The sequence below is a fragment of the Psittacula echo genome, assembly GCF_963264785.1.
Source record: "Psittacula echo genome assembly, chromosome: 1".
Classification (NCBI taxonomy): Eukaryota; Metazoa; Chordata; class Aves; order Psittaciformes; family Psittacidae; genus Psittacula; species Psittacula echo.
Genome location: NC_137735.1, coordinates 47,140,909 through 47,153,549, shown reverse-complemented (window position 1 = coordinate 47,153,549; position 12,641 = coordinate 47,140,909). Strand labels below are relative to the sequence as shown.

Here is a 12,641-nt window from a genome sequence, read left to right as displayed (position 1 = left end):
CAGGAGTATTTCTCTAAAATGTGGTAATAAGAAACTGGAACTTGGCACTTCAAGTAGCATATAGGTTTCCACACAACTGTGATAATGTGATTTATGAAATAATTCATTATTCTAGTTGAAGGGCAGCATACTTCGAAAAGAGTTATGACGCAGCTTAGGAAAATCTGAATATAGAATATCTGGCTGCTGGCTAAAGTTCAAGATTATCACAACTGCAGAACAATGCTTTGAAAACAAATGCACAGGCAATAGTAGATGGATTTGGGATTGAAGCCTTACGCTAAACAAAGTCACAGTAAATAGGCAAATATAGCAGAAATTGTTTTTCTGTGCTTTGGTAGCTTCTGTGTACGTATAACAACATAGAATTACCTGAAGTGAAGTATCTGCAATGTTCTATTGAAGCTATTGCAGATATGCATGAGGAAAATAAAGCTGCAGCAAATGTATGTGGCAAAATCCGAAGTGGCACTCAGAATGAGGCTGCTTTACTTGCCCTTATGGAGAAGACTGGATACAGCATGGTTCAAGAGAATGGACAAAGAAAATTTGGTGGGCCTCCACCAGGTAAGCATTTCTTTTGAGATGACAAAGTTGGAGTTTATTTGCTGTAAGGAGAGTTGCACTGAATCACGCTGAAAATTTGTGTAGCCCTGCATCCTGTGTCTTGACCGTGATCAGTAGTAGATGACTTGTAAGAAATTATGATAACCGTTTGTAAATGAAGAGTTTTACTGTTAATTTTGCTTGTTTAAGCTGTGGTTCTATAAGCTTGTATTGCTGCCAGGGGAGATAGTCTCTGTGTCAGCTCTTTTTTCCTGTTACCGTCTTGTTGTTTTTTTCTGAGTGCTATCCAGAGCAAACAGCTGATCTGGTTCAGAATAGCCCTAAACAAATTGTATTCTTTTTTCCCACCTCAGCACAGTTCTTCAGTTTATGTCGCTTGTGGAAAATGTATCTGTTGAGTGGTAGGGTGGTGGGGAAGTGGCGAAAGTGGATTTTCATTGCTTCGTTTGGGTCCTCTGCTTAAGTTGCTGGAGACATTCATTATGCATACAGTCATTAGGTATGTAAGTCATTAGTGTGGAAGAAAATTTAAGATAGCATGGATCTCAGTAACAGTTGGAGGATTATAACTCTAATGTTGATTGAAGTTTGATTACTTGAATTACTGCAAAAAAAAGGAATCCCATAGTGTGTTGTCCATTGATCAGTCAAATACCTCAGTCAGGGAAACTTTCTGGTCTGTTGGTATCTGCTTGAGGAATGGTACTTTTGGTTAACCATTTCCATCTTGGCTCTGTTATATACATGTTGCTCGTGGCAAATGTGGCACAGGCGGGGTTTTCTTTCAGTCAGGAGTTGTCATTTTCTCCCAGTTAGCAGTAATGTGCTGTAATGCTAAGTTACCATGCAGCTTCAAAATTAGAAGGGGAATTCTTTGAATGGTAGGTGGTTTTTAGTTACTGAGAATCACAGTTTAATTGGTTATCAGGCTGAAGATAATAGTGAACTTGTCTAAATAAATTAACATTGTTATTTAATGTCATGACTTCCCTATGCCATCAAGCACAGCCTCCTCCCCTCTTTCCTGATGAAGGTATGCAGTTGCTTTTGTCTTCGGAGTTGCTAAGTGGTGTACTGTTGGTTTATGCTTTTTTATGTGGGCAGCTGACTGGCATGGTATGAGTGATGGCAGTACTAGCTTGCAAACTGTACTACTTGTCATGTCCTGTCAGACCTCAGCTGAAGTGGTTATAAATGTTTATAAAGCTGAAAGTCATAAAGATGTTGAATGCTGTGTGGAACAGAGCCAGACTTTTTCCTGAGTAAGCCATGAGTAAGCCATTTTTTCCTGAGTAAGCATAGCTGCAAATGCATGTCAATTGGGATGTCTCGGTAGCTTCCTTGTGTACCATGTAGTTCTTGGTGTACAGTTTATGGAGGAAAATTTATTCTGTGGGAAGGCGAAAGTTTCCCAATTCTGTTAAGACATATTTTTCATGAGTAGATTATGTGTTCTTTGATTTTTACATGAAGGAAAAAGTTTTATTTAAATGTAGACTCTTAGAAACCTATCTGTGTTTTAAGTAATGCTGGGTTCAGTGGGTTTCAGTGAAAAAAACAGAAGATAGAATTAAAAGAAATAAAAAATGTGGGCTTATGACTTTTTTTTTTAAAATTTATTTAAACATAACAAAAAAGGGTTAAATACTGGATGACAATATGCTAGTTTTAAATAGAGACTAAATATAAGTAACTCCCACCTTCAAATTGGAAGTCTGGGGGAAATGTGTCTACCTTTATTTGTACTAAGATTGTTGTTGGACAATTTCTTCTAAGGTTGGGAAGGTCCTCCACCACCTCGTGGATGTGAAGTTTTTGTGGGTAAGATTCCTCGTGACATGTATGAAGATGAGTTGGTTCCTGTTTTTGAGAGAGCTGGGAAGATCTATGAGTTTAGACTCATGATGGAATTCAGTGGTGAGAATCGAGGCTATGCTTTTGTGATGTATACTACTAAAGAGGAAGCTCAGCTAGCCATCAAGATTCTTAACAATTATGAAATTCGTCCAGGGAAATTTATTGGTGTCTGTGTAAGCTTGGACAACTGCAGACTATTTATTGGAGCAATTCCGAAAGAAAAGAAGAAAGAAGAAATACTGAATGAAATGAAAAAAGTTACAGAAGGAGTGGTGGATGTCATTGTTTATCCAAATGCCACTGATAAAACTAAAAATCGTGGCTTTGCTTTTGTCGAATATGAATCTCACAGAGCAGCTGCAATGGCTAGGAGGCGGCTTATCCCAGGTAAACTGATTTGTAATTCAACTGCGGGAGTATGTGTCTCCACGTTGCATGGAGTGGGGTGATGGATCATCTCTGTTTTCCTTTGTTTAACGTATTTTGAGAGTTACAAAACTGCAGTAGTGCCTTTCAGCTGGTGGTTTGGTTTTTTTTGTTCATGAACATTTTTTTGTTGGGATTTATTTATTTCTTAAGAAACTGAAATTTAAGTAGTTGTGAGAACGAAAGAGTAGACATCTGTTTTCTAAACTCAAGTTACTGTAATTTACATCAAGATATGTATTTGCTTGGGCACACATCCAGTTTTCATTTGCATATGTTGTCCCTGCACATGAATTCTTTTAAAGCTGAGTTTAAAAAATACAGTGTTTGGGACGTGTCCCTTATTTTCTTTGAGCTGCATAAGTGACATTATTGACACTTCATGTTGTAAAAATGTTTGAAAGTAGGTCTTTAATCATTTACTTGTTAAACTCTTAAAATTATTTTCAAGTAAAAGACAACTTTTTCTTTGCACCTTATTTTCTTTAGGAATTTCAAGTAGCAATATTTTACGTATTTTGCTTAAGTAGATGCAGGGAACACAAACCATTTCCATGTGGCATGCATCATGTTTGCTTTTTTGTAGAGGAATTGCTAAGAATGATTTTTGTTTTCACTTGTGTATTTCTTTTTGTTGTATTGCTTTGCTGTAGGAACATTTCAGCTTTGGGGTCATACTATTCAAGTAGACTGGGCAGATCCTGAGAAAGAAGTTGATGAAGAAACAATGCAAAAAGTTAAGGTATTATATGTAAGAAATTTAATGATATCTACTACAGAGGAGACAATTAAAGCTGAATTCAACAAGTTCAAGCCAGGAATAGTTGAACGTGTAAAGAAGCTGAGAGACTATGCTTTTGTTCACTTTTTCCACCGAGATGATGCAGTTGCTGCTATGTCTGTAATGAATGGAAAGTGCATTGATGGAGCCAGTATTGAGGTAACACTGGCAAAGCCAGTTAACAAAGAAAGTACTTGGAAGCAACATTTTAATGGTCAGATAAGTCCCAGTTCTGAAAATCTCTTGGGGTTTCCTAACAAAGAAGATGGTCATCAAAAATCCTTAGGGAAACCAGTGAGTCTTCCAGTTCATCTTAATGGTCAGCACAGTCCAGTCCCCACTGAAGTTGAAAGATTTACATACCCATATTTTCCAGGAATAAAACTTACTCCAATTAGCATGTATTCTTTAAAATCCAATCACTTCAGTTCTGCAGCAATGCATCTGGATTATTTTTGTAATAAAAATAATTGGGCACCGCCAGAATACTACTTGTACTCAACCACAAGTCAGGATGGGAAAATACTCTTGGTGTACAAGGTGTTTGTTCCTGGTATTGCTGATGCTTCCCAGAGTGTTTTCATGCCAGACAAACTATGTACAACAGTAGAAGGTGCAAAGGAATTGGCAGCGCAGTTCACACTTCTACATCTAGGTAAGCATAAATGCTTCCCATTAGTTCTTAAGAACTGAAGCTAGAAAAGTTACTTTTCAAGTGTTTTTTGTGTATATATTTTAGCTTTTGTGTGTATCTTTATATAGATAAGTTAGTTTACAGAAGAATTGTTTCTTGTGTAGTCATCTGAGTCTGGACCATCAGGTGAGAGCACTGGAGAAACACTGTAAACACGTATACAGTGCAATGCTAGGGTCATTTTTGCTTACATTATCTGCCATAATGATTTATAAAGAAGAACTAGATGACATGTTAAGTGACTTAGGTAAAAAGTCATCTGTGTGATGATTGTGGTTCTGAAAATTTACTTGAAAGAAGAATGGAGACAGCTTCAAGTTCTATGCTTGACCTACCCATTCTGTGGTTTACAGATAGCATTATCTAAAAATAGTATTTTCTGGCATATACTTCTTCAGGAAAGAATTGCCAGAGTAATTAAAAAAAATTAGATGAAGAATGATTATTCACAGCCATGGTAAAATCCAGAATGTAAACCAAGTTTAAAAAGATTAAGAAAGTATGCGTTGAGATTTTTATCTCTTCAATTATAGTTACAAGTGCTTTAGAGAAAACATTTTAAGGTGAATTTAAATTAACAGTATTTGAAAGCTTTTTAACACTTCAGTATGCCACATGATCACAATTAATGTGAATTCTTACTTAGCAGAATTCCCAGATCCCATGTTTGGTTTTTAAAAGCTGTCTACCTAATGGCCTAGTGCTAGTGATGCTATCTTGTTATCTTTGAACTATGAAACTTTTGATGGCCTTACTGTTTCTGAGAATTTGCTCCACCTTCTCTGTGCAGAACCCATATTTGAAAGCAAACATACATGCCGGCTTTTGAAAGATGCGCCTTTTTCATGTAGATGAAACACCTTTTTCATTGGAATTGTCATGATACTGAAAAGTAGCCCTAAGGAGTCTAGAAATAGAATTTTTTTTTTCTCTATCTAATCTGCAGAAGCCATTTGCATTCCAACTTAATGTAACACAATATGTTGAATGAAACATCTGCAGCCAAAGATGAGTTGCTAGATGTGACAGAGGATCCCTTCCTTCTCACTAAAGTGTGTTGTGTAGTTTGGCATGTTGAATGATGGTGCAGGGATGCATGTGTTGTGGGTTTTCTTTTTTGTTCTTGGTTGGGTTTGTTTTTTTTGTTGTTTGTTTGTTTGTTTTCTCTCTTTTCCTTTTTCGTTTATTTTCTTTGAGGTTTTTTGTTTTTTGGTTTTGTCTGGATTTTGAGAAAAATGTGAGCATTTTTCTTGGAAAAACTTACCATAAGCATGCGTTTACAAAGATGACAAGGAATGATTCCTTCTGGTAAGTAGCCGCTCTTACAGGAACTTAGTTTTTCTTCCCACTTAATTTTGATGATGTCTCCCCCCCCCCCCCCTTTTTAAAGCATATAAGCAGACTAAGGTAAGTAAATGAGAAAGGGCTGCTTTGGTAGAATTTTAAAATTGGACTGTTAAAATTAATAATCTTAAAGCATGCTCTTTGGGTTTTTTTTGGTGATACATATTTCTTTATTTACTTCAACGTAATAGTATACTTGGTTGTTACTGCATACAGTAGTCCTGAATGGAGAGCAGTACAACAATTAACCACTTGGTGTCGCCTGAATGTTTTGAAAATGATGCTTGGCGAAAATACCGAAAGCTGTGTTTTAGTCTTACTAAATAGATCATGAACAGATCAAGGGAGTGAAGACAAAGTCAGGCTTGTTTAAATATATGAAGATTACATGTCTGGATGTCCCTTTGCTAGAAGGGGGGCACTGCTGCATGTTGAAGTTTAGAAAGTAAATGTTTGGGGAGGGGAGCAAAATTAAAAAAAAAACAACTGAATGCCGTGTAGAAGAAATACCTTTTTCATTAATGTGAATCTGATTTCAACACATAAATCTGCATCTTTAGAAGTTACACAACACTGTAGTATTGTTTGCAGAATGGTGCTTGGCTATTAAATGTGGTATCCAGTTAGAAAAACATGTAAGAATTCCTACTCTTGTGTGTTCTGGAGGCTGACTAGATGTGACGGAGCTCCAATTTGAAGATTGTATAGTTATGCTAATTAACACACACTCTGTGTTCCACCTATGGTCTAGAAGCAGTGTTAGTGCAGAGTCAGTCCAAAAATATGAGGTGTTAATTATTATTCTGGTCCTTGGCATCAGTAATGTAGTAGCTTTGTAGTTTATGGACTCAAACTGGCTCATCCAGGTGACTTTCTTAAGTATAGGCAGAAGAGACCCTGAAGTTGCATAGATGTGCTCTGAACTGTAGAACTTTCACTTCCCTTTCTTTAGTGGGAGTAAGCATCTGAAGCCTGGAAAAGCAGAACGTTGTTCTGAGAATGACTGTGGGTTCTAAAAGTTTTTGTTGTTGTTTTATTTTGTTTTCACTTATTGCTGGTAGAATTCCAGTAGTTTAAGGAAATACCAGAAAATGTCAGAACCTCTTTCTGGTACTTAAGATAATACTCTCTGTAGAAAAGTATGAGTCTTGGGGAGTTCTCTCCCTACTGAGTATGATGGAGAAGGGAAGAAGTTTTGGTAAAGTGTCCTCAGTTTTGGGGATCTGCCAGGTTTTAGACGTATTCCACAACAGGGTATTCTGTTTATTCACACGTGCTATCCTATGTGGCATCTTACTGAGACACAATTTAAAGAAGTTAATTTTTAGCGAGAAGAGAGTATTTAAAAGTATTTAACAAAGTATTGAAAAAAAAATACTGATAAATCTCTGAATTAAGGGGAAGCATTTTAATAAGTATAGCACATAAATAGCAATAATTCCAGTTTGCCGCATAGAATGTATAAAGTAAATGGTACTGAAACACACTGTCCCCTGCACTTGATCTCTTATTCATAGGGATGCACTGAACTGAGGTTGGAGGAAGCGATGCTTGAATCTTAGCCAGGTCTCTTGGATCCTGCCCTTACCTTCTGGAGCCAGAATCCATGGGATTCCTCCAAGTAGGTCCTTGAAAAGTCCAAGATTAGCTCTCTAAATCCAAGGTTGAAGTCCTGCTTACTGCCCTGTTTCCTCCATGCAGGATCCTGAACTCCATCATCTCATGGTCACTGCAGCCAATGCTGCCCCCAGCCTTCTTATCTCCAATCAGCTCTTTTTTGTTTCTTAGTACAAGGTCACTGGCTTTGTTTAGCAAATACAGATGATAAGTGATGATTGGGGTGTTGTTATGGTTTTTTGAGGGGTTTTTTTGGTGAATTTTGGAAAGGCTTAGAGTGTAGTATAAGATGTTCCTTAAGAGTATGACTTTAGAAGTCTTAAATATTTATCAGATGACTTATGCATAAGGATTTTTAGCACAGTCCCTAAACAAGCATATGTAACTTTGCTGTCCATGAATGCAGCATAGTGGGATAGTAAAGGCAAGTAAACCTCCCAGAGCTGTGTTTGGTGCAAGCTTTTCTACCCCCTCAGAGACACAGTCTTAGCTTCAAAGGAGACAACAACTCTGCTTTTATAGACTTGCTGGTGGATCAGTCAGTCTGATGTTCATGTGGATTTTGCAGCACAAAGGAAGGTTAGAGTTTTTACTCCTAAAATGACTCTTGGTAATTTTTCAATCATTTCTGAATTATTTGTGTTTCCAATTTGAGTTTATGTTCAGCAGTGGATTCTTACTACAATCATGACCTAGACTCTTTCTTTGGGTAGTTAGTTTTATGTAAAAAAGGCTAATGTCTCCTCCAGTTTGCAAAACCTGTTATTTTTAACCTCCTGCATTTTATGCCACAAAGGTAAACATTCCCTTTTTTCAAATATGCTACTGTAGATGCATCTAAGTGTAGATGTCTGTCACTTGAGGCCTCTCATTTTTTTTTAAATGGGGATTACCATCTTTCTGAGTGTTGTGAGATTCATTTTTTAAAAGCTTCTATGTCAGTTTGAAAGTAGCCTTAAATCCCTACTCAGTGTTAACTTTACTGCTGGAAGTATCTCAGTCACTCAGGACTTGTCCTAAGATTCTGTTACTTTTCTGTTGCTGCTGCTGCTTAGGGAAAGGGAACATAAATTTGTAAATATACGCCTGTGTAGGATAACTTGGAAAAAAAGATAAATTTAACAACGTTGGACTATGTTAATCTATGAAATGACTTGACTGACTTCGGTAGAATCAGTCACTTCAAAACAGATATTTACTGAATTTACTGCCTTTTTCTAGTACATTCATATCCCCAGTGGGGTACATCTGGCAGAACTTGGTACTTAGATAATAGTACTATTATGCTATGTATTTTATGGGTATATATAAAAAACCAAATAACTACACTCAGAACAGTGATCTAATACACACATTAAATTTGTCTTCATTAATATTTTGTGTTCAGTTGAGGTGAAACAAAGGGTTGTTATTGTGAAGTTTGGTTTTAAAAAAGTGTGTGTATATCTATCTGTGTATCTACAATGAGAAAATACTTACATTCCATACCAAAGGCTGTTGGGTTTTTTTTAAGTATAAGGCTCTTGGGGAAGTAAAAAAAAAAAAATAAAAAAAAAAATTAAGGTCTCATTTTTAAATTTTTTTTTTTTTTTTACTAGGTCATTTCTGATGGCGCTTGAACTAATATAATTTCTTGTTGACTTTAGTATTAAGAGTGCAGAAGAAAGGGAAGAATTCAGAATTAGCATAAGATTGTGAAAATGTTCATTATACCATTATCTTAACTATTAAGAAACTTAAGTCCATTTTGGATAGGTAATTCAGTAGGCTTGCTGAAATCAAATTTTCTCTCTTCCCTACTTCCCCCTCTTTTTCTCCAGCCAACTGTACACCCTATTTGGCTTGAATTGCCCTGAAGAAAAGTTCAGGATGTATTGCTTCGGATCTTGCTACAAAAGGAAAAAGACAGCCAACTACATTGATACATTCTGTGATTCACTGGAAAATTACATTGCGTGTTTATTGATAAATAATTCTGTAAAACACATGTGTTTATTAAACATTTCACTTTAAAGATTAGTGACATTGAATGTTAAATTGTTTTGGATAGCTTGATTAGATTTATTTTAAGATAATTTGTTTAAAAGATTTGTTAGCTGTAGTAGTTTATAAAACAATTTATTTTTAGTGTTGAAATAATTTGCTACAATTCTTACTCTTGTATTTTGAGTTTCACACAAATGTTACAGCTTCTGTGATAATAAATCTTAAGAATCATTAAACAAAAACCACAACCAACAATACACCACCTTGGCAACTCTGCCTTTTCATACATAAACATGCATAATGCGAAACTTAAATATCATACTCAGATTTGTTTCTGTAACTTGATGCAAAATTTTATAGGAGGAATGTGCTCAAGTAACATCTTCTGGTATAGCATTGCATCAACAGAGGAGTGGTATTTTGAAGGGCCTGTTTTGATGTCAACCTACCGTCAGGCTACATAAGATGTATTACTGTATTCATAATGTTGAGCTTTAATACCTTAGGTAATTCTTTGAGACAAAAATGAGCAAAAAAACCTAACTTGATACATACAAATTACATGTACTTTTATGTACAGCTCACTAAGTTGCATTTCCTGTTGTTAGCACCGCTCTGCTGGACATGTGCGCTTCCATGTTTACAGAGGCCTTATTCTTATCCAGGCTATCCCTTGTAACCAACACTTCTACTTGCTTGTGGTAGCCATGTTGAACAGCAGCTTGCTCACTTTCTAATCAGGCCATGTTCTTCTGAAGAAAGCATTGTTTAGCATTAAACTGAAAATAGTTTTAAATTTTTAAAATTGGGTAAATATAATTCATTTTGAGTGAGCCATCTTTATTTTCATTGTGACTATTTAGCCTTTCTCAGTAAAGTGCTTTATTTATTGAATGACAAAAAAATAAGGGCTGTGTTTTGTTTTGTCTATTTTTAAAATCTGAAACTAATGCAGCAGATCATCCTTCTTCTTGAAATTTAGTATATAGTTTCAGTTCCTGGTCAAGGAATGCATCAGTCAAGTGGCACATGTTAAGAGTCCGAGAGCCTCACCTATGCAAGTATTGGTTGTAAGCTGTTTTATCTGAAAAGTGTTTGTCAAAACTATTATGTAGACAGAAAATGATGCAATGGAAAGATCTAAAGCTGAATAATTTTTCTTAAAAGCAGTCAACTATTGTGGTCCATCACATATTTTGGTTTAACATGTTTCATTACCATATTGTCTTTTTTTTTGTGTCAATTTCAGTGTAGTTATAGGAGTTTAATTTGCATTTGATAATAGCTACATAATAGTTGTTTTAAGTGTTGTAATTTTTAATGTTGAAATCATGTGTTTGACTTCTGTACTTGAATTAACATTTTTATTAAATTTACACTGTTAGTATTTGGTGTGTGTAAAAGAAAAAATATTTTTTACGTATGGTACCTTCACAAAGTTACTTCACAGGATTCACTTTGCTTTCTCAAGTAGCAAGCAAGCTTCAAGTGTAAGCTCCAGGGCAGGTGCTTTGCCGAACAAGAGGAAGGGTAAGGAAGTGCCTTAGCTAAACCTTGAGAAAAGAAGAGACATTTTTAAAATATAGGTTTGCTTCATAGCTTCTGTCCCATTTGAAAGTTGTTAAACTGCAATGATTTCCTAAGAAACTCTGTTGGGCGGAAAAAAGAGGGAGCGTGCTTTAATTCATGTTTAAACTCAGTGGTCCCTGAGGCCAAAACAACAATCTTTAATGACACCTGAAAATACAGTACTTTTCAGTAATATTCTGTGATACTTCTAATGGAAATCTAGGCCAACCAAAGCTAGGGTAGAACTGGTATGGTTAGCTGCTCAAGGGAATGGTGTGATGAACCGCAAAAAAGAGGGCAGAGCATTAAAATTAATAGCTGTAGGAGAGATGACTTACCCCAGGAACAGAAGGAGGTAGCGGCCAGTACTGGAAAAACATGGGTTGTATTTTTCAGGTGTGTGAGATCCTTGTTCAGATTTCTGATTGTGCTATCATCTGTGAAGTAGTTTTGTGCGGAAAGCACTTTTGCTATAAACTAGCAACTCCAGTCATTAACATAAGTGTGTACCTTGGCAATTATGTTCGATATTCCCAGCAAGTGTGATTGTATAAACCCACAATCAAATGTTTAAGTGTAATGTGTTATGGGTGGATGCAAGCCAAACACAACCCTCAGGCAGAATTTAGTCTTTGTTTTGCAGATAAGAACAAAGGTGTAAGGAATAAGCAGCTGAAGCAGCAGTAGCACCTGGTGGCTGTTAATTTAGGGTTTTTGAAGTTTATTTAGAACACATCATTAAAAACGTAATCAGTGTGCAAAATTGCAAGCATGTTTTTTGCATTTAGAGAAATCTCACTGGAGCTTATTAACCTTTGAAAAATAAACCATGTATTCTATAAATACTATGACAAAGGGAAAACATGGTGCTGCATGGTTTTACAGTACTGTTGTATAACTGACAAGTGAATCCGTATACCATCCTGTTCTGTAATTGGTGTAGAAACCAGAAGTCCCTCTGAAAGCAGAGGTCACTGACTTCAGTGAAACAAAGTTTTGTTCCTTTGTGCTCAGCCCACTGCATTAAGAACTTGCCCTAAATAAGAGAAGATGGTCCTTATCTACAGTTACATTTTTTCATGTTTGCTTGGCTTTTTTTTTTTTTTTTAAGTATTATTATTACTATGTTATGGTTGGTGACAGAGAGTAAAGCCAATGTTACAGAGCAAGCGTGTCAGGGGGCTTCAGCCTCCATCTTCCAACCCCTGTTTTTTTTACAGGGAAAAAATACCTACAAAAACCCCAGTAGATGAGGTGGGGGGAGCTAAGGCTGTTTGTCACCAAGAGCTAGCATCTTACATAATAAAAAGCAAGAGTTACTAAATACAGATTTCTTGTAAATAGGAAACAGTATTAAGCACAAAGTCGGCTGGGAGTTGGTAGGTTAATGCACACTTGAGGTAAAAGCAAGCCACAAGAAGTCAGCTGTTACAAGTCTCTTTCGGTGAATTTCTTATCATAATCACTGTGCATAACAAAGAATGACCAATTTAGCATCATTTTGTGATATTTAGTATTCCACTTCATGGACAACCAGGAGAAGGAAAAGAGGTAATGATCCAGCAGTCTGCAATACAACTTCCCTGCAGTTACAAAGAGCCTAGTAGTCCCCAGAGCGTCCAAGAAAAGGGAAGGTTTAAAGCAGTCAGATCTCCTTCCTCGACCCCTCAGTTCTTCACCAGCTAACAAAGCTGTTTGTTAGGAGCCACCACAACATGTAGCCATTCCAAGTTGTCTGTGGCTGAGCTCTCCAGCTTAAAGAGTCAGGGTAGAAAGGCTGGCCCTCCTCAGCACATTGCA

The 12,641-nt window shown here is 36.4% G+C and overlaps 1 protein-coding gene across 1 annotated transcript; it reads left to right on the top strand.

Moving 5' to 3' along the window:
- Positions 1-416: 416 nt before the first annotated feature.
- RBM46 (RNA binding motif protein 46) lies at positions 417-10,028 on the top strand (the record flags this gene model as incomplete). The annotated part of the gene is given in 6 exon segments (XM_080634030.1): positions 417-567; positions 2,344-2,811; positions 3,504-4,286; positions 9,881-9,948; positions 9,952-9,999; positions 10,002-10,028. Coding segments are annotated over 6 exon segments (1,545 nt in total).
- Between the last annotated feature and the right edge of the window lie 2,613 nt (positions 10,029-12,641).